This window comes from Hirundo rustica, chromosome 24 (genome assembly GCF_015227805.2).
Source record: "Hirundo rustica isolate bHirRus1 chromosome 24, bHirRus1.pri.v3, whole genome shotgun sequence".
Classification (NCBI taxonomy): domain Eukaryota; kingdom Metazoa; phylum Chordata; class Aves; order Passeriformes; family Hirundinidae; genus Hirundo; species Hirundo rustica.
In genome coordinates, this window is record NC_053473.1 from 3,067,782 (window position 1) to 3,090,083 (window position 22,302).

General features: G+C 47.2%; 1 protein-coding gene across 7 annotated transcripts in view; it reads right to left on the reverse strand.

The window, feature by feature from the left end:
• Positions 1 to 22,302, reverse strand: part of BRPF3 (bromodomain and PHD finger containing 3) — a 25,115-nt gene continuing 2,813 nt past the window's right edge. For 3 of the 7 annotated variants that reach the window (XM_040085371.1, XM_040085373.1, XM_040085374.1), the window contains exons 2-13: positions 17,755 to 19,157; positions 16,674 to 16,830; positions 15,124 to 15,255; positions 13,105 to 13,233; positions 12,439 to 12,751; positions 10,764 to 11,027; positions 10,111 to 10,608; positions 8,437 to 8,530; positions 7,283 to 7,380; positions 5,917 to 6,008; positions 4,322 to 4,476; positions 1 to 1,985 (exon numbers count right to left, since the gene is read on the reverse strand). In XM_040085371.1, the coding sequence (XP_039941305.1) occupies positions 1,802 to 1,985; positions 4,322 to 4,476; positions 5,917 to 6,008; positions 7,283 to 7,380; positions 8,437 to 8,530; positions 10,111 to 10,608; positions 10,764 to 11,027; positions 12,439 to 12,751; positions 13,105 to 13,233; positions 15,124 to 15,255; positions 16,674 to 16,830; positions 17,755 to 19,157 (3,519 nt within the window). In that variant the 3' untranslated portion in view covers positions 1 to 1,801. Of the gene's footprint in view, positions 1,986 to 4,321; positions 4,477 to 5,916; positions 6,009 to 7,282; positions 7,381 to 8,436; positions 8,531 to 10,110; positions 10,609 to 10,763; positions 11,028 to 12,438; positions 12,752 to 13,104; positions 13,234 to 15,123; positions 15,256 to 16,673; positions 16,831 to 17,754; positions 19,158 to 20,000; positions 20,582 to 20,991; positions 21,108 to 21,870; positions 22,018 to 22,302 lie in introns of those variants that run through there. The other 4 variants (XM_040085377.2, XM_040085370.2, XM_040085376.2 and 1 more) reach the window with 4 other exon arrangements.

Consider the following 22,302-nt stretch of genomic DNA (forward strand, 5'->3'; position numbering starts at 1 on the left):
TCCAAATTCTAAAATCATTTTTAAAAACCAAACCAAACAAACAAACAAACAAAAAAAATACCAACTCCCAAGACCTTAAAACATATACACAGGTCACTAGTCCACAGCTGAGCTACCACCTGGAAAAGTGTATATTCCTTTAAATAAATTACACTGTGTGCATATAAAAGACCCAGCAACACAACTGAGGACTTCAAGAATGGTGACAATAGGTCTAAATAATTTAGAACATTTTACAACTATATACACAACATCCTTCCCTAGCCACACTCCATGGGCATTATTATCACTATTAATATTTTTACAAACTCCTATGCCCCATCTCTATAAGTTACAGGAATCTTAAAATTCCTTTGAATGCAGTTCCGTGCCCCAATGTGTAAGAAGTGGTATTTTAAAAAAGTAGAGCAAGTAGAAATGGCAGTGATTACTCCCTACTAATCATTATCATTAATTATTATTATTATTTTGACTCCACATTCTCTTCAGTATGAAAAAGTTAAAAATAATAAAAAAATACTGAGTTAAAAAGCAAAATGATGATATTCAATCTATAATCTCGCTTTGCACCTTTGGCTCTTTTTAAAATGGGAAAGCAAAGAGGGATATGCAACAGAAGAGATCAGAGAAATCATAAAGTCCTTGGCTAATAGAAAAGATTTCGTCACGAAGACCCCAAACATCAGTTTGTCCCTGTTTTTTTTTTTTTTTCTTTTTGCAATGCAAACCCAAACCAACAGGGATTGTCTGGGTTTACCTGGATGACAACACTGGAGACCCACACCCCAGGGAAGGATGTGCACGTGTGGGAGAGGCTGAGACAGCACAAGGGTCGTGTGCTCTGGTCAGTGCTTGGTTTCAGTCCAAAATGTGGCAGAGGAAAACGGGGAGAAAAGAGGGGGGGGGGGGAAAGGAAGAGGAGCCTCACACCAAATGTGCATAAACCAACACAAAAGATGCATCTCCCTCCAACCCTGATCAACCTCAGTGCCTGCAGAGCTGCTCCAGCTCAACGGACACCTCCAAAATTACCTCTTAAAAAAGGAAGTTACCTTCTCTTAGGTGCTGTGCTAAGTCATGATATGAAATGTTACTGCAACAAGCAGAGTCACAGAAATCAGAACTGAAACGTGAAACTACAAAATCAATTTCTAGGACTTACATAAAGACACAGATCAGGTAATTTGATTTTCATCTTTAAAGCTCTGTGCATCTGTGCATGAAACTGTGCAGGGGGGGAAGGTTACCAAAACCTCAAGCTTTTCTAAATGCAGTGAGAGAAATCTAAACATGAAAACACGATGTACGTAGGCAGGAGAATCACAATCAGCTCCCAGCTACGATTCTGTGCAGTTTTTATGTGATAGGACAATGTCATTTAAAGAAAAATGAAAAGGCCAATGATGGTTAGGGTAAATTTGGCACAAGAAAGTCCAGCTGGGATTTCTGTAAAGAATCCTGGTGGTGCCAGGTTCCCAGGAGTTACCTGGGACTGGCTGACGACTCAAACCCCTGGCAGTACAGGGGAAGCAGGGGCAGGGGACGGTGCGTGAGGTCCAAACATCCAAGTGCTGTGTGCTCTGCTCACTGCAGCAACTCACCTTGGCTCCTGTCACCTGTCAGCTTTTCCTACCTACCTTACTCCCTGTAGACTACATTTCATCTCCTGCCAGCTCTTCAGCAAGACACATTCAGGAAGAAGCTGGACAAGGGGGATTTTTTGGCACGTTTCAGGGTACTCCGAGGAGCGCTGACAGCTGCTGGAGGTGAGGAGGAGCAGGAGGGCTGGCCCCAGCAGCTCTCACAGGTAGGTGGCAGGGATGAAGGGGTTGTCCCCCTGCACTCGGCTCAGGTGGATCATGGCTCGGTCGTAGGCCACCTGCACCGACTTGCGGATGCTGGTTTTGCGTCCCTCCATCATCTTCAGCTTGTCCACGGTGTCATCCACGCCCAGGGGAAAGACTTTGTCCCGTGGCAGCCACTGCCTGCAGCAGAGAGGAGTGCAAAGACCTGTCACCTCCTGCCCAGGAGCAGTGACCTTCATGTAATGTATTTATTTATCATTAACGTCCCACAACGATGGGCGCTAGTGATAAATAAATACATTTAAATGTTTAAATCGCTGCATTTGATATAGAAGAAGCCCCTGCAGCCAAAATGTCTTTTGAGCAGAGTCTTCTCTCTCCTTGGAGTCCCTTACTCAAAGCTTTCAAGGCTCCCTGGAGCTCAGGGGAAAGTTGGAAATTCCTGTGTTCCACACAGCAGCAAATACCGGGATGTCCATGGTGCAAAGTGAGTTTTTATCCCCAAGAAAGCTCTGTCTCGTTCCAAGAAGCTGAAAGCATCAGCTTAGGTGAGTACAACTATCTGAGTATCATGCAAACCAGGATGACACATCCCAAGCCCAGCCTGACCCCAAAGGATTAATTGCAAATGCTTTGTCTGTAGCAAGCTTTTGTTGTGTGGTCATTTCTCCAGGTCAACTGCACACTGAGAAATGTGTCACCCAGCTCTCCTAATGACATCCAGCCCCTTGGAGCTCCACCTCAGCCACTGCTGGCACAGCTCAATGCACCTCCCTCCCACTCAGCCAAGGTGGGCAATCCAGGGTAGCTCAGCTTCTCTTCACACAAAGATGACAATTTCAGTCTTTGCCACCCTTCTGCAGCATCGCTGAGGTCAATCAAAATCGGGTCTGACTCCAAGAGGAGCTTTTAGTACTTTCCTGAGGCACCTCAGCTTCCCACAAACTGCAAACGAGGCTCTGAGTGGCCTCTGGAGAGTGTAAACACACAGCAGAGCTTGTATTCAACAAGAGCAGGGCAAATGTTTACATTTATTGGGAAGACAGCTTCAATTACAAGCTTGGATTTAAGATTTTGAAAACTGATGACTACAGTAACAGGAAGCATGGCAGTGCCATTGATTTTCTGCTGCAAACCATTAGTCTCTCTTTGCAGAACATGCTCTTTATCAAGTGGTTCCTGTAATCAGGAACAGGGGAACAATGCAGCGTGCTAATAAAAAGGACTTTGTCTCCTGACACCTCTTTTACCCAGAGGACACAGACACCCTCATCAAATGATGGAAACCTGATCCCCTTCCCAACTCTCCAAGCAGATGGCAAATACTTCTCCCTTTGTTGCGCCTTGCCCCCATCTCATCTCCCCAAATTTCAGAGGAAGCCTCTCCCTTGCTGCTTTACCCTCTGTGTGTTTGGCTCTGCTCTATCCTCCCTCCAGCCCTGGCGATGTTCACCTCCCTCCTCCAGCATTTCCCTGATCTCTTGGAGCTTCCCTGCTCTTCCTGGAATGCCAGCACAAACCTCCTCCAGGAGAAGGGCTCTTCAAACACCACAAGGCTTCTTTTTATACTCCTGATACGTTATTTTACAGAGGCAGCAGAAGGAAAGGCAAGGCCAGCTCTGTTCTGTTCCCACGGCACCCCAACAGCCCAGCATCCACTCTGTCCACAACACAAACGGTGTTTCTGTGATCCCAGCTGCACACAGATCCTGCCTCCCCTGTCACTGTTCGTGTTCCCATGTGGGATTTCCTGGTTCAAAAATCCAGTGGGCTCAGCATGCAGCTGTCACCTCTTCCCCTTCCACCATAAATCGCCAGTTTTACAAATTTCCCACTGTTCCACACACAGATTTCAAAGACTTATTGGTAGTTTTAAGGCTCTTCACTGATTTATGGCTTATTATATCTGGCTGGTGGACTGTTACCATGTGAGCGTGGTCAGCAACTAATCCTAAAATCAGCAGATTCATCCTGTCTGAAGTGCAACAACAAAAGGCCTTCAGATATTTTTCTTACTTTGAGCCTATGTGTTTATACCCATATTTTCCATCTTAAATAAAAATCTTGATTTGAAAGCTGCTAGTACTCAGCACCTCTGAAAAAATCAGCTGAGGCTAAATATGAAACAAACCCTGCATTTTGAAAATGTTAGCCTGGGAATTTTTGGCAAATCTTTTGTGCAGCACTGGAACAGACTGCTGGTGTTCTGAAGTCAAATGCTCTCTGTAATTAGCTGTAAATTCTCTTTATTTCAAATTCTCAGTATTTCTGTGGTGATGTGAGCTCTGGGTGAAGGATGCTGGACTGTTCACTGTGGAAGTGGAGCTGTCAGATTTTATGCTCTTTGGCCAGGAAAAGCAGGCTGTCTTCCTTACTTAGATTCCTCTTGCCTGCTGCAGGTTTAAATCCCCCAATTTACATGTAACATCATCATAATCCCTCTCTGCTCCCACATCCCAAAGATCGTGTTAAATCTTCTCTCTCCACTCCCCGCGGAGCTGCCTGCACACACTCACCAGGTTCTCTTGTTGTCAAAGAAAAGGACAAGGAAGAGTTTTTCTCCTGCCTCTGTCTGCCTCTGCTCCCCCAGCTTCAGGACATCCATGGGGGGCACAGGGATGGGGACTCCGTTGTGCAGCAAACCCTCGCGTGGCATCTTGGGGTCGATAATCTGGGGACACGGGGGAGGATATTTAGCACAAAACCCTTCCCCAGTGAACAGAATGCATTATTTCGCTGTTCTTTCAGTGTATCCAAGCTAGAAAAAATATGTCTGCTTTGGGTGGGTAAGCAAATTTTGCTTGTTTTCAGTCTCTTTCTAAAAAAATGTCAGCCTGAGGCTTCCCCTGTGGGAGGGAAGCCAGTCAGTCCCAAGCCAGGCACCTCTCCTTGAAAAAGGGATGTGTGTGGTTCTGTGTGGCTGTAAATGCATTTACACTCACGTGTAATTCAGTACAAACTCAGGACTATTCTGTTCAGCAAAGGATTTCCCTCCCTCACCCCAAACTCCAAATAAACGTGATGCTCTTGCTGTAGTTGACCGGCAAAACGTGATTTCACAACAGCTCCATTCTGGAACAACTCAGCTGACATCAGTGGCATTGCTCAGATTTACACTGCATTACATCAGAACCAGGACAAATATTTTGGGAGCTGACAAGCAGTGCTGGCTCCATCAAGCCAGGGGAACAGAGACTACAGTAATTTTGAAGATAAATCACAACAAATACATCAATTCTCCCACTATAAAGCAGAAATGTCCATGTTTGTGCTATGTCAGCACAGGAGGAGGAGAAAACAGCAGAGGGTGGCTGCAATACTCTGTTCTCCTGACAGGGCTTGAAAAGGGAAGATTGGCTTTGACATTGGCCATCTGCAGGAATTTATTAAGACATTTTGCCACCACAACAGGCTGCTATAAAAAAAAGCCTTTTCTGGAGGCAGTCTCAGCAGTTAAATCCATTCTAAGCCACAGTTTAACTCTGGCTGTAGCCACAGGGAGAACTAAAACTGCTTAGGATGGCCAGCAAATCCATGGATGTTCCCTCTTCCGGGCTCCCACTTGGAATATGAGCATGGATGAGGGTCCCACTTCCAGCAGAATCTGCCTTTTTTAGGGCATTAATAGATAAATATCCAAAGGCAGATAAACAGTAAGAATTCACATTCAAGGGACATGCATATATGCTCATATTGAAATCTGGCTGTTGCAAGAGGATGTAGACGTGACAGGGCCAGCTGGGCACCTACAGATGGAGCTGTGCTCACCAAAAAGGAAAATGTGCAGGCAGCAGAACCTGGTGCCTGCATTTATAAAATTTAGGTCTTCTCGTCCCCACAGTACTGATGACTTTCCTCAGAGGAGAGGAGAGTGAAAGAGCTCCAACCCCTGACAATGAGAGACCAGAGTTTTATGGAACCTCTGCAAAGCTCTGAAACAAGGAGCACAGGGAAAATTCACTGTGCAAAGGGGAAAGGAGAAAAAGAAAAGCACAGATTACATTATTTGGGGAAGTTTTCCTTTTCTGTCTGGTTACAGGGCACAACAGAACTGTGTTCTGGGCTACCTGAGCTGCAAGGTGAGGTCGTGGGAGAGCCACAGGGCACTTACCAAGGCAGGGTAGGAGGGATAACCACGGCACTTGGCCCACACCAGCTCCAGGGGCTCCAGCTCAGCCTCAAAGGACATCAGGAGAGGCCTGCCTAAGGGACAGCAGGAGACAGAGCTTAGGAGCTGTTACCAGCAAGAGGGCTATGAAAACATGAAAGGAACCACACTGTCATCTCACCCAGGCCTCATTGCCTCAGTAGCAATCAACTAAAACTACTGTGGTGTAAAGCACACTGACAAGACAAAAAGGAAAATCATTTGTTGTTTGTATCTGTATGAACTGGGTGTTTATGATGAAACTCCAGCCTTCTTTATGCTCTGTCAGTACAGTCAGATTCAGCACTAAGGTAAAGCCAGAGTCTCCTAAATCATGGCCCTGTGCATGCATGAGGCCTCACATGAGCTCTTCAACACAGAAATGTTTATCAAATTGAGTCACTGAAATCAAATGGCCCCACAAGAGATGGGTTTGGTCATAGATATGAAATCAGCCGGTCCTGGTCCTTGAAAAGGAGAAATCTTCATTAACGAAAAATTTACAGCAAGTAGTGCTTGCTCTGGGGAAAATGGTTAAATATTGGCATTGAGAACTGAATGTAGAAAATTCTGAGTACAACTCAGCTGAGCACCCTGGCAGGACAGATCTGATGTGCTTCCCCACTGCTGCACTCCAAATGTATTCTTTCAGTAATGAAATTATATTCCAAATCCCAGAACTGATCCCACTGATCCCAGTTCTCATGGCAGCAGCCTCATTCTGTGAGCTCATCTCCAAAGCAGACACACAAGCTCCAGGATAATAACGATTCTCAGAGAGCCACGACAAGAGCCAGCACAGAAAGGCACAGGAGTGCATAAACCTGCAATAACTCCATCCTTCACACAGCCTAAGAAACACAACAGCCTGGCTGTGTGAGCACAGGAGGATGGTGCAGTGCCTTGGGGATACTACAGCAATGTGACCGTTTTACAGATGTACAACACAGCCTGACAAAGACAACTTTGCTACAAAGACCCTACAAGCAACACAAGAGGGAACAGCTATGATGTCATCTCCAGAGAGACCCCTCTTATGATTTCCTGTTTGTGTTACAGCATCACTAAAGAGAACCAGTCCCAAAACAGGAGGAAAGAGTGAGAGGCACATTACACACACCAGCCCTACAGAAAGCAGCCCTCCAAGGAGAGCACAGGGCAACCAGGAAAGGTGGCAGCAGGAAGAATGTTCCATGCAATAACCTAAATCTGTAAGAAAGCAGGTCCAGCCTGGGTGGTTTGTGCAGGACTTGCTCCTGGTGTGCTTTGAGATGTGCTCCCCCTGGTTCAGGTGTGTCCAGAGCAGGGGGTGCTGGGCAGAAATTCTCACCTGAGCCACTGAAATCAGAGTCTCCATTCACACCCTCCAAGAAGGGCACCCGAGAAAGAGCCGGCTTCCCTCGACTCCGCTTGGGAGGCATCAAACCACTGTCAGGGAGATGTGGAGAAGCAGGGCATTAGGAGAAAACAGATTATCCTGGACAACAAAGACAATGGATTCCTCAAATCGGGTCAAAATACCAAAACATTACTGCACTGGTGCATCGCTGACATGAAAAGAACACTGAACACTTGAGCAAAATGTGATCTCTTCTGGTGAAAGCACACTGGCCATCATCCCAGCTTTGCCATGAGCCATGAAAGGGCCTCACAGAAACATGAGGAGGAAACCCAGTGAAGCCTTCACGCCTGAGAGCTGATGTAATGATGCCTGGAGCTTGCACGAGCTATGCCAGTTGTGTATAGGCTTGAGAGATGACACAGCAGCCCTCCAGTACAGCTCCAGTATGAAACTGGACTTTCTCAGCCCAAATCCTGAACATCCTTTCACCCCCTTACTACAAACATTTCAGAAAATGCACTACCTCCACCTCAAGCAATCATACTTTTTTGCATATTGTAATTTTTTTTTTCTTTTACAGTTTTCTAATAAGCAACCTTTTGTGAGTGATTTTGGTGCTGGAAAAGAAAGACTGGAGAAAAAGTAGTAAACAGAGCTGATCCTGAATAGAATAATTGCACAAATTATCCACGAGACATCAGAAGGTGTCAGGTGCTTGCTTTAAGTCTGTTCAGTCATGTTTCAAGTGCCCAGTTATGCTCTGAAACTTCTGAGAGGAAGAAAGCAGCTGTTTAGTAGATGGTAAAAGTTCAGCTTTGCCTGCAGTGCTGAACTGAAAATCTGAATTCAAGTTTTTCCAAGTTTTGGTTCTCAAGAACTGCATCAGCAGAGAGGATGTGCATGCACTGAGAAAGAGCAGTGTAAGACACACCCACTTGCTTGAAAAACCAAGCACTGCTTTTGGGACCGGCAGCTTAAGAGGACAGGATGAAAACTCAGCAGCTTTTTGTCTTTTAGAGTCAAAACTCAAGTAAGTAACAATCTGGGCTGGGTTTGGAACTAAGAAGTCAAAGAGCAGAATCAGAGAGATGAATCCAGACACAGAAGGTGTTCCAGGGAACAGCCCTGCCTGGGGCACTCACCTGCAGGCTTCAAACACCAGCCCACTGCCCAGGGCAGAGCTGCACTCCGAGTCAGAGCCACTCCCTGCGTGTTTTGCAAAGCCATTGGTCACTCCTGCCGAGGAGACAAACGAGAATGACAAGGAATGACCCCTGAGAGTATCCCCGAGCCCAGAGCAGGCACAAGAAGCCAGGTGACCATGGACCCAGCACCCTCACACACCCATGGGCTCACAAGTCCAACAGCCACACAAAGGAAGTCATGGCAAAGCCTCTGTTGTGTTTTTTTCTAGCTGTAAATATGGGATTGTCACAAAAAGCACATTCCTGGGAAACACCTCGTTGTGAAAATCCCCATCACCCTGACCTGCTTCTGCAGTAACACAGATTCATCACACCACACACTCCCTCCAGTTAGGAGAAATCAATTGTGTTTGAGATTGTGGAAGGAGCTGGAGCTGAATCCCAAAGCAGTGGTGTAACTCAGAAAAAAGTCAGCTGTGCTGTTTCAGCAGAGGAGAAATTTCACTGCCTATTATCAGTGATTTTCCAGCACCCTGCCCTTATTATCCCTTTTTTTAAGTTCAGCCTCTCATTGTGATCTCTGTCCAGTGTGGATGACAATTTTCTGCTTTAATTACCAGGAGATGATGATGGTGAACCCCTCCACTCTTTGGAGAAGTCACCTGTGTTTCCTTTAACCTGTCCTGACAAGTCAATCCTCACATTCCATTGCCTTCCTTCCAGTCTCAATATTCTTGCAACCTTATGATAACCAATTAACTATAAGATAATATTTGAGGTGTAGGCTAAGTCAAAACTTTCAGACGGGAACTGTCCCACAATGGCTGTTCACACAGAATTAAAAAGAAATTACAGTGCTGTCACTCAGATGTTCCTTTCCTCTTTTTTCTTTCCAAATTTCATCTCAGCTGCTTATTCTCATTTGCAGATTTAATTTGAAAAGGAACCCGCTCGGTATTTTAACTAATTTTATTTAAACTCCAGAAGGGATTTCAAAATAATGTTTAAGTTCCTCCACAGTGTGAACACTTCCAACCAAATGCATCATTTCTGCAGCAGGAAACTCTCACTCCAAGGATTGACCAAGCCAACACAAACCCTTCCCCAAGGGCAGGAATGCCAACACCTCAGCCCAGCGTCTCCAGCCAGGCACTAAACAGCTCTGCAAGCAGCTGGGCACAATGGCTTGCTCTATAAAACACTGAAAACTCGCTCTTACAGCAGCCTGGCAGGAGAACTACGTGTGACTGCCCTGAGCTTCATCTTGGTACCTTTAAATGTCTAAAATGGAGGTGACTAGAGATGAGCTAAGATAGCAAAACCATGTCCAGTCAATGGAGAAGTGCAGCTCATTATGGATGTCTGCCCTGTTTATAAACATGTGAAGAGATGCAGCTCTCACCAGGCACATCTGCTTATGAGGACTGTGCTCTCCTCTAAGCACAAACTCAGTTCTGGGTGTGTAGTTTGGATGCCAAAGTTTTTACTCAGCCCCAGGATTTCCCCTTCCTCAGCCCCAATCCCACAGCTTCCAAAAGGAAAAAAGGAATCCCAAGGAATTACAGAATCACAGAATCAATTACAAAAGACCTCTGAGATCATCGAGTACAACCTAGGACCCAACACCACCATGTCAGCTGGTGCTGAGTGCCACATCCAGCCTCTCCTCACCTCTCTGGGCTGCCTGCCTGGGTGACTTCTCTCCACTGCTGTCACTGCAGGTCCGGCTCTGGGGCCGTTTCCGCGCCTGTCGCTCCCCGTCGGGGCAGGAGGGTGAGCGCCGCCCGCCCTGCCTGTGCTCCTCCCCGTTCTCCAGGGAGCACTCCAGACCCCTCTGCAGCTTCACGCCGTTCTTGGCTTTTTTGAAAAGGACAGACGTCCGCCGGCCCACGCTGCTGAGGGCAGGGCTGGCAGGGCTGTCTGCAGGGGGCAGGGCCAGGCCCTTGAGGCCGTTGTTGGACAGCAAGCGCTGGAAAGCTTGGCTCTCCTGCTGCAGAGCCTTCGTGTCGAAGAGCTCCCTGTCCATCCTTCTCTGCAGCTGGTTCAGGGACCTGCTTTCACTGATGGGTTTGAGAGTTGGAGGGTCCTGCAGAGAGTCCAGCTCCGAGAGGGTGGGTGCAGGTCCTGTGGGCTCCAGGGTTGGAGGTTGCGGGAGCTTGGCGCCGTCTGCTAAAGGAGTAAAGAATCCGCTTGAACATTTTAGCAAGAGTCGTTCCCAAAACCACCAACAGCAATTCCCATCTTTCACTAAGGCCACAGGAGAAACAGCAGGTTTTCACTGCTGACAAGGACTACAGACCTGGAATCAAAATCCTGCTGCTCACCTTTCTCCCCTTCCTCATCCCCTTCCCTGGACGCTGTCTCCAGCCCGTCCCGTGGCACAGCGTCCCCGTTGGGCAGGGCCTTGCTCTGCTGCTGGGCCAGCTTGTGGCGGATGGAGTTGATCTCGCGCCGCAGGAGCCGGATGCGCCGCGTGCGGGCACCGCTGGAGCGCATGGTGCTCACCGTGTCCAGCTTCTCCAGCAGCTCCTTCAGCTGAGCCTCCAGCGACAGGTGAGCCCGGTTCTCCGGGACCAGGATGTTATCCACTGCAGCACAAGAGATGGAACAGTGAGGGAAGGGGTAAGGCTTCCTGGAGAAGCTCCTGGGGCCAGTGCCAGGCCTCATTCTCTTTGATGCTGTCCATGAATCAATCGCTTTAGCCTGGGGATTTAGCAGTCAATAATCCTGGAGTTTGGACTTCCTTCTTTTGGATAAAAAGCAGCTGATTCAACTTGCACTGTCCCTCAGCTCCTGTTACTGCCCCAGGGGCAACAGTGAAAGGACATGTCTGCACTCTACACAGAACAGCTTGTGGCCCAGGCCCTTGTCAGAAACCTATTTCATTGTCAGATTAAATGACAAAAATCAGACCACAAACATAATTGGCCAAACGTGATATATTTGCCATTCCTCTGGCTCTGCAGGAGGGCTGGCATCCACGGGAGCAGGACAGACAGCTGAACACCTACACAGATTTCATAATGACTGTCCATCTGCACCCAAGAGGGTTTCAACATTTAGGAACCAGATGGCACACTGCAAGCTCTGTGTGCTTGATGGCTATACTAAGTTTAGCCAAGTTATTCAACCAATGCCTTGGAGCTGCACTCAAGAGGGCTGTGGGAATGGATGGGGTTGTGTTGGGAATGGAAAGTCTCAGCTACAAGGATTGCTTAGGTTCCAGTACCTTCACCCCTCATCACCCCCTTTCAGCCCTCAGTGCTCCATCTAACCCAAGTGCTGTACATCTTAGCAGTTTACAAAGTATGAGCTTTCTCCAGAGCTAAAAAATCCCAGACCCATCTTTGCACTGTTCTTTAAAATGGCTAGTTTGTAGGACATTCCTGATCCCAGACCCATGTTTGCACTGCCCTTTAAAACAGCGAGTTTGTAGGACATTCCTGATCCCAGACCCATCTTTGCACTGTTCTTTAAAACAGCGAGTTTGTAGGACATTCCTGATCCCAGACCCATCTTTGCACTGTTCTTTAAAATGGCTAGTTTGTAGGACATTCCTGATCCCAGACCCATCTTTGCACTGTTCTTTAAAACAGCAAGTTTGTAGGACATTCCTGATCCCAGACCCATCTTTGCACTGTTCTTTAAAACAGCAAGTTTGTAGGACATTCCTGATCCCAGACCCATCTTTGCACTGTTCTTTAAAACAGCAAGTTTGTAGGACACTCCTGGCACAAATCAAAGAGCATGGGCAGTTTACAAAGCTCTGCCAACACAGACATGCACTAGGAGAGCTGGAGCTGGCTGCACCTAGCTCAGAGTGCCCAGCTCACCTGAAATCCCGCTCTCTGGGGTTCTAAAGGAGTTCAGTACGTGCCTAGGTAAACAGATGGACAGGAAAATTCTCGTATGCAGAATGGCTACGATCCACGTGCTCAGAACTAAAGCTACAATCTGCCTGAGGGGGAGGAAAAAAAAACCCCATTAACCATTACTCACCATCCTCCCAAGAAAAGCGGTAAAAGTCGTGGGGTTTGGGCGACTCAGGCAGGTGAATCCCCACGCCAGTGTCAAAGCCGATGCTGTCGGCCTGGCGCCGCGCGTGACGCAAAATCGCTCCCCCGAGGTCCCGGAGCCGGACAGCTGCTCGGTGGAAAATCGTGTCTTTAGCATTATACCTCATGCAGTTGGCAACTATAAGGTTAAAGTCTTCCTCGAACTCATCCAAGGTTCGGTACAGGTGGGACTCCAGCTTCCGCCTCATGGTGGAAAAATCCATTGGGTTGGAAATGAATTCCAGGTAATCTGGAACCTAAACATATAAAACCTGTACAATTACAAAAACCATTTACTAGCCAACCAGAGCGCACCCAGCACAAGCACTCTTAATGCCCTTTCCACTGGCAAGGGGCAGCACCAGATGTTCATTTCTCTGTCACTCAGGCAAGACAGACACGCCCTGGCTCTGCAATACATTACTCATCCAAGATGCACTAAAATTCCAGGAAAAAATACCCTTTTTTTTGGCCTGGAAGGATACACACATCATGAGTCCTTTTTGGGACAGTTTTCAGTCTGCCAGCACCTTGGGATAAGGTGGTTTGTGCGTACGCCCAGCAATATCTCATCTGCAACCCGTTAAACACCTCTAGGAAAGAGACTTGCCTCGTTCAGGTTAACAGGCTCTGTGAAGATCTGGGCAGCATCCTTCTCCTGCAGCAGGTCCAGGGTTGTGCGGAGCAGGACATTGAAAGGGGTCAGCTGCAGCTCCATGGCAGCCTGCTGCACCTTGACCTGGCAACGGGAACACAGCCATGAGGAACTCACTGAGGGCAGGATCTGAGCGGTGTCTCCCTCCAGATTCTCCTGAATCGTCCCCCCGGCTTTACTCAGTGGTGGAAACCTCAGGCCAGCATTGTTGAAGAACTTCTGGCAAATATCTTGTACTCTCCATGTACATTTCCCAGTCCAATCCTTTTACATGGAGAACTCCTGTTTATTCAATCTCACAAAGTCAAAACAAGAGGAAGCCCCAGGAAGTTAAAGGGTACTACAATTAAAAATGAAAACAGGCTTTTCACGCCTGGTAAATTATCCTGGAGAACTCCCTGCCTCAAGATATTGTTATTATGCCAATTAGCAACATTATATCAAAATTAAAAGTATGCATCATCCATACAACATCCACAATTAGACTAGAGAGCAAAAACAAAGTTTAAGACATAACCTCTCAGACTTCAAGGCAAAACCAAACAACAGTGGTTAGATGTTTGCAAATTCCTAACACAGCTCCTTCTATCCTTTAGGAAGGCTCTAATACTGTTTGATTTCAAGCAAACAAGTTGTAGCACTGAAAACCTATTCAAAGAAGACTGGAACAGGATAAAAGTATTTATTCATCTTTTAACATCTTCATTTCTTTGATCTTATAATCACTCGTTATGTCATTAAATCAACACTTCAGTAACAAAGGTAAACACGTCTGTTTACACAAAGCTAACTGTGTTTGATGTGCTCAGCAACAAGACAGCATCAGTGAGAAAATGAATATAGACAGGTATAAAGACCACAGTTTTCCCCCAAAGCAGGAAAAAGCCAGAGATGCACGATTCTGGAGCATCCTTCTGCACTCACCTAAAAGCTGGGCTGGGATAAACCCCAACTATGTACACTTTTCTGTGGCATTTTATCCTTTTAAAAAGCACACCATAGTTTCCATAAGCTTTTATGGATTTAGCCAGCTGTGACAGGATTATATCAAAATATCAAAAGCAAACAAAGCCCAAGAATGATTTTTGGTTTTTTTATTCTCCTACCTAAAATATGTTCACACAACAATGAGGGCTGAGCCACTGATGTAAATCAAGGACAATGAAGCAAATGAACCATCAAGAGGACTCAAGAAAAGCTGTGAGTAGTTTTTGAGCATGAAAAAATTGCTCTCAGAGGAGCTGTGATCACAGAGGATGCTGCATTACTTCTCCCTGCAGACAGTCTGGAAGTGGCAAGGCTTGAGGATGTGTATAGGCTCACTGTGCCCCCAGTGAGCCTTTCCTGGAGCTGTCCTGGAGGATGCTCCAGCCAGAGAGCACTGGCTGCAGCAAGATAAGGACAGCAAAGACAGGCAAGGCTGGCAAGCGTTGGAAGCAACTGGTGAAACTTTGGAGATGTGCACATGGGTCAAAGGAGAAATTGGAAAATTTAGTAAATGGTCTCCATCTTAAAACTTTTTCTTCTAAAAATGTCCTTAGAGGACAAACTACAGGAATTTTGAGCTTTAGAAATTAAGAGCTGAATTGTGATTCAGACTTCTCTCTGGAGAAGGTGTTACCAAACTCCTGAAACCATCATGGAGAAACCTAACTTCTACTCTGCAAAACACTTGGTCCACGCCCAGAAACAGAAGGGGTTCTGTAGGTGAGGAATCAAATCCACTATTAATGATGCAAATACATTTTGCCAGCACTCTGCAGCCCAGCCCTGGTTCTGAGGGCAGAGGCTGCACGGTGCAAACCCGTGACTGGCACAGGGAGAGGTGGCTCTGCACACCCAACAGTCAGAACATATGAAAAGAGGAAAAAGGCTCAAGAAAAACTGTTGTGCTCCTCCTGTGCCTCCTGCAGCACAGAGAGCTTGCATGGGGCTGAAGTTAAGAGCAGGAACTCGACGGGCAGAATCCCCTACCTGCTCCCGTTTGAGCTTTTCCCTCTTTCGGATGAGCTCGATGAGCAGCCGAGCCCGCTCCAAGTCATGCCGGAGCTTCTGCCAGTACTTCAGCTCCTCCTTCACTGCACTCGTCTTCTCATCCTGCTCCTTCTGCAAGATATAAGTGGGGTGAGATAAAAAACACCACAGGCTTCCTGAGTTTCCTTCTTTTCCTAGGAATCCTCTGGGAATCGCTCTCAGAGTCTTCCTCTTACTGCCTTGTCTCTTGTTTAGACCACGTCCCCTCCTCCCTCCAGCATTTAGCTGTCTAACAGAGAGAACATCAGCTTTTCTAGATTTTACCTTATCTGTGAAATTATCCCAAATTATCCTGCAGCTTCACCGTGGCAACACACTTTAGTGCATGATCATTTACACCCTCCCTGCTTTTACATCCAAGTTTACTACAGAGGCTGGAATTTTTTCTGTGCATTGGAGCAGCAGTCCAGAGTATTTACAGTCTAAAAGGAAGGCAACCAAAAGGAGAGGAGAAAAGAGCTATTCTGTAACCCATAAAAAATAGAGCCATGGAAAGATATTTGCCAAGAATGGCCAACACTGGGGGATTAGCTCACACCTTCCAAGACACAGTTCAGTGGCTCCACAACACAATCATCCTTCCTCGCCTTTATCTGTAGATTTTTTAGTGATTTGGATGACATAGCTCAAGTGCATACACTTTCACATGATTGCCAAGAGGACAATTGCTTCACAAGATCTTCGTGGTTTATATTAATAGAACATTTGTTTCTAAGATCTTATGGTAAATTGCCAATGTAATACACCAAGGAAATGCTGCACTTTGCCAAGCCCTGCACTCAAGAGTGGGGAGTAATTTTTTTATTTAGCATCCAGAGCAGTCTTCTTGCAAACCAAAAGCCTATAAATTCCTCCAACTACAATAAAAATATGCACGTACATTGTATACAATCCCTACTGACAGGCTGTGTTAGAGGGTAGAGTCCTGCTGCTTCATTACTTCAGCAACTACTCCTCATGCCAAATGCAGTGCTGCTGAATAGCACCAAGATAAAGTGACTACAGACACCAGCTCAAAAGAGGGAGCAAAAGAGTCCAGAGCTGATGATTATGTTCAGATGTGTGTGGGATGAACAGAAATTGAAGCTGCAGGAAGAATGTCCCAAACTGGGATTTGGCCATAACTCTGGAGTAAAAGCCCAAGAGTTTCTTTACTCACTCCAAGGAATGTGTTTTTATCATTCATATAAGAGATCAGTCCACCAAGGGCCCATCACACCCTTGCAAAACTCTTGGTCTTCTGACTCAGGGGAAAAGCTCCTACCTGCTGTCTCACCAACCCCAGCTTTAATAGCACCATGGATGTCCCCCTAATACCCTAACTCAGTCCTTCAGGCACGAGCACACCAAGAGGAGACCGAGAGAGACTTAAATCTGATCTTTTCACCCTCACTCCCCTCCCCAGCCATGCGTTAAGCTCCTCTCCTCCTGGAAGCCAAGCTGTGTGTCCTGCCACGCGTCCTAGGACACCAGGTGAGCTCAGCCAGTACCTGCTCTGCGTTCCTCTGGGACTGCAGGTGCGAGTGCAGCCGCCGGATCAGGGGCACCCCGTTCCTCGCCTGCCGCTTCAGCAGCCAGTAGTTGTGCAGCCTCTGCATGAACTGGTTCTTCCTCTGCAGGGAGAGCCCGCTGCAGATCTTGTTCAGCCTGAAGGAAGCACAGAGCGTCATGGAGCCAGGTGCGAAGCAATCATGGCTTTGCAGACCCTTGGGTGAGCTGAGGAAGCTTTGCAGCGTTGTGTCAATGCTCACTCTCAAGCACACACGAGCTGGGACAATCTGGGATCTCCTCACATGCAGACAGGTGTGCCCCCTTTTCATACTGGAGGGTCCCACCAAGCACTTGCAAAGAATGAAATCAATTCATCTCCAAGCCTTAATTTCAAAACTACTTCCCATGTCAAGAACCTTCCAGGGATCATTTAAGTTTGATGTTATTAATCTGGAGCCTGAGAAATTAACTTGACAGGAGTCTAAGGATAATAGATCACCTATTTAACCTTTGCTTATCTTACACACGGTGCCTTATCTCCCTATCTGTTCAAACAGACACATCAACACACTTCCTACGCACCAAACAAAAATTCAGCACTACCTATTTCTGCATGAGGGAGAGATGGGAGAAAAATAAAAAAAATACAGCCAAAGTCAAAGCTGCTTGCAACACTGTCAGGTTTGACATGCTCTGTAATAAAAGGAGGAATTAAGAAACTGTGAAATGAGATCGCAAAAATTTTAATTGTAGTGGCCCCTACCTGCCTACCAACCTGTAATGCCTGAAAGTGTTTTTAAAAAGCCTCCATGGTAGATGGGTGTTTGCTATTAGGGACCACCACAGTCTGCATTACACAACAGCTTGGGGTGGCTGCTCAGCAATGCCAGAAACCCACAGTGACAGTCAGAAGAAACCCAGCCACAAGTTACCCTGCAGAGCACTCTGAACACAGTTATTGCTAAGCCTTCACTGAAGATTCGGTGTTTCCAAGGTCAACAATGAGAGGGACAGAGTCCTTAAAACAGACCCTGTTCAGCTACAGCTGTCCAACTCCTCCCCTAAACACACAACACTCACCTGTAAGAAGGAATTTGTGCAACAGTCACCATGGGCATGGACGAACGCCCTTTGGTCACGTCACCAGGCTCCTTTTTGATCTTTTGCTTCAATTTCACTTGGTTCTTCTTCACAGACCCTTTGGGAGGGCCAGAATGAGCTTCCTCCTCTTCCTCCTCCTTCACAGTGACCTCCTGCCCATCACCACCAGCAGCTGGGGACCCTCTTCTCACCGTGCCAGGTGGGGAGTGGCTCTCACAGTAGGCAGTCTTGCGCACGGTGAACGTCGTGCCGTTGATGCCGGTCTCCCTCATGGGCTCAATCTTCATGAAGAGACCGGCTCTCTGCGCACAGGTGACGTGGAAGGCAGTGTAACAGTTCACCTTGTGGCATTGGATAGCAGCTCCCATGCCCTTCTGCTTGCAGATACAGCATGTGAGCTTCCACCGAGCCGGAGGGATGTTATTGATCCCTTCGATGGGCTCCAGGAACACAGTGTTTGCAAAGCAGACCTCTGGGATCCAGATGGCACAGACCACGTGAGCCCAGCGGCCATCGCTGGTCTGCTTGAAGGCTCCCCCCTTGTTTGGGCAAAGGACACAATCCACAGGGCGAGAAGGGGACTGCAAGCAGCAGCGGCAGAGCCACTGCCCCTCGGGGATGTAGGGCACGCCGTAACACTCCTGGTGCACGGCCAGATTGCAAATGTCACAGAACAGGATGACATTGCTGTTGTGACACTCGTCGTCCATGCAGACACAGCAGAAGGCATCCTCATCGATGAGGGACTGCTGAGCCCCGTTGTTCCGGCTCTCGAGGTACGACTCCTTTTCCAACCGATCCACCAGCAGCTCAAAAGTGTCAGCAGAAACTGTCCCATAACCATCAGCCCTTCTCTTCTCGTTGACCATCTCCAGCCATGCCAGATCCTCCTCATCCATGTCATACTCCACCTCTACGTCGAGGTCCTCAGGAGGCTTTTCGATGTACCGGTAGTAGGCAGCAGGGAGGGGAGGGGCATCTGGCTGGCTGAAGGAGTCCACCACACGGAACTTGGGCTGGGGCAAGTGCAAAGACAACCCTGGCGCATGTTTGGAGCAGGACTCCTTCTTCTTGCCTTTGGAAGGTGTTTTCTTAGATTTGGAAGTGAAGAGGGGCTGCTCGCTGTTCTCCTTGTTGCTGTTGCACTCGGTGATGTCCTGGGCTGTCAGCTCGTCCTCGGTGATGAGCTTCAGCGGGTCGTAGATGCTGATGCGATGGAGCCGCCCGTCGATGTCCACCTCCACGATGCGCTGGGCCTGGGCGTAGGTCAGCGTCTCGCGGCTGGGGGAGCACTTGAGGCTGTAGGGCGAGGGAGAACGCCTCCCCTCCAGGTGCTGCCGGCACCTCCTCCGAGGCTTCCTCATCCCTGTGCTCCAGAGACCCTGGGACACAACAGGACAGAGGACAGGGTAAGACAAGGAGACAAGCAAGAAGCAGCACAGGCCAAAAAACTCACTCAGTGCTGAAATAGAGCTAATTTCTACCAGAGACTCCAGCAATTTCAAGCTCACTGAGTTTTTTACACATTAGATACAGGCAGGTATTTGATATATCAGCCATTTCCTGCAGTGTGTTCCACAGCAACGCACAGCACCCTCCAACTTCCTCTATTTGCACCTCAGATGTACATTCCACCCCACCACCGGTGAGAAAACCTCAAAATAATTTGACAGCACAATATACAAACTGTCCGCTGTGCACCTAGATCAGCAAACCGTTCAAATCCCCCGAAATTCAAACAATATTGTTCACATCTTCTCGCACCGTTCACACATTAAGCTCACACAAACCAATGAGTTCCTCTCTGGTCTTTTGACTGTGACTTTTCTTTTATATCCCCGAATGTGCTGGATGTTTTCCAGGTGAAAAGGAATGCACCATTCAGGTCTTATGAAAGCAGTTTCCAATTTTTTTTTTTTTTTTTGTCTGCTCCAGATGAGAAAACTAATGGTTCTCCCTTAGTCCAGGAGGGAGCTCCTCCAAGTTTCACAGCTCAGGGCTGCCACCACCAATCCTTCCACTCTGACACTGCAGATGCAAAAAAGGTCCAATAATGAAAAATCATCCTCCAGCTTTGCTTTTCCTTCTCTCAAGGGTCACAAACGGATTCATAGGATGAACTGAGCAATGTAGCAGAGACCAGATGTGCCTGTCTTCTGCCATCTCACGAGGAAGCAAAGAGGGATAAACGTGGCAACAAGCAGCATGGATCCCAATGGACTTACAAGCTCTGGCATTAGCCCCTCTGGAGCCACAATTCCCGTTTATCCACCTGAGCCACCTGGCTATGGAGAGTCCACAGGGCTATGAGCAGGAAAGCAGCAGGACAGCTTCCAGCACCAGGAGCTGTGAAATGGCATTTGCTCAGAGCCTTAACAAAAACCCCAGCCAGCTCTGCCCGCACAAACTGCTAATCAGCAAGCCAGATAATTAGCTGAGAGTCTCTGCTGACATTAAGGAGGTGCCTGTCAGAGGGGAGCAGAGGAGAAGCCTGGGGAGATGGTCTGAGGGAGGGTTCAGACACGGTGCAGCAGCTCGGTGATCGGAGGGCAAAGGAGGGAGCTGGCAAAGAGGGAAAGCAGAGAGGAAGCCAAGTGAGTAATGCAAGAGAGAAGGGCAGAGTCAAGGATGGGAACATGACATGGGAATAAACAAGCTGAGGCTGAAATAATTCAGAAAGGAGACAAAGAAAAGCAAATGTAAATTGTCTTTGAGAAGATAAGCCAGCCCAGAGCTTATCTGTTGCTATGCAGAGGCCTGAACCAGCACCTCACCCTTATTTAAAGCAATCCACACACTCAGTCCCTTTCTGTGGGACCCACAGACAAGGAGACACACCACAGCCCCCCGGTTTGTACTCAGCAATGCACTATCTGTGCTCCAGAAAGGACATAGTTCCAGAAACTCCCAACTGTGTGCCACAGCAAGCAGCATCCCAAAGGACCAGGACCTACAAGAAGTCCAGCCTTATTCCAGAAAGGAGCAAATTCCAGGAGCAATACTTTTTTTCAAGTACTAGTTCTGTGAACCATGAGATTAAGCCATGACACCACTTGTGTCTTTAGAAACAAACAGGCTCTGGGAAAGATTTCCAAACTCTTCCTTGCATCCACAGAAATAAGCTGCAGGTGCCAGTTTCAGTATGCACACCTATAATGATGGAGACTGTAAATGCAATTTTTCTTCACATGTAAAATAAAATATGATAATTTCTACCTGCAAATATAGGTATCACAAATTTTGGTGGTACCTTTGCCTTGAAAATTTAATCAGTCACTTGATCCACACACTGCAGATACCCAACTGCACTCGTCCTAGCTGAACTCCAATGGCTTCAATCAGCAGGAAAAAAGAATTTTAAAAAGAGGTTGTAAAGGCAACTTGATCATCAAATGAAAAACAAACAAACAAAAAAATACCGAACCAAAAGAAAATCCTGCTGACAAACAGCTCTGTTACAATTCAGGCTGGTACGAGCAAAGGGAATATAGGAGGCAAAAAGATATATGGAGGATAAAGTAATTATTATGAGCTGACCACACACATCATTAATATTGTGTTCAGGAAAAAATGAGGCAATAGCCAATTGCTTGGAATGCTGAGGGACAAGGAAACAGTGAAACAAGCACCTGAAGGAAGGTTTTACCTGTCAATGTGAAAAACAAACATGCAGAGTCCCTTTAGTGAAACAATCAGGGTATTTCTAGACAAATTACCCCAAAGTGGGCTTTGCACCACAGCTACCAACTGCCATAAAACAATGCATTTGTAAGACACACAATTACTTAGCACTATGAAGAAGCATCTAAAATGGCATGGAAATTGTAGCCAGAGAGAGCTGAGTGCCTGGAATGAGACATACACCTGGATATGAGGAGAGACACCTCCAAAATACCTTGAAAGCAACAATGAAATCAACTCACACACACCGAGCTGAGCAGAGTGACCTTGTCTACAACAACGGAAACTTCTAAGCAGCAACCTAGGAATGTCGTGATTCCCTCGGCACACTTGAAAACACCTCCCAGCTACACATAAAAAGGAATCCCTCTGCAAACAGCATCTGTGCACACTGAAATGCTAAAGATACTCAACATGAGTGGAGGTAAACGATATTTCAGCCCACGCTGATTCTGTCCCACCACAGACACAGCTGCTGATGTGAAAGCAGAGAGTACAAACAGACATCCCTTTGCCACTGCCACAATATGCTCAAGGCATTCCAAAAAGCTCCTGTCACCCATTTCTACTGGGAATTACAATGGGAGCAGGGGGTGAAGTTCCCAGAGAGCACAACTGAGCTAACAAGGTGGCCACAACTCAGAGACCTGCTGGGAATGAATTTACCTCTACCCCAGGAGGTCCTTTGGGAGTGGCTTGATTCCCCTGAGCAGCAGCTTACACACCTGTGGGCAACAGCTGTAATAGGTGACTGAAAAACCAAGCCCACTATCAGGATACTTTAACTGGAAAGAGAGCTAAAGGTCCCCTGGAAAAAACAGAGATCAACATGTATGGAACAACATC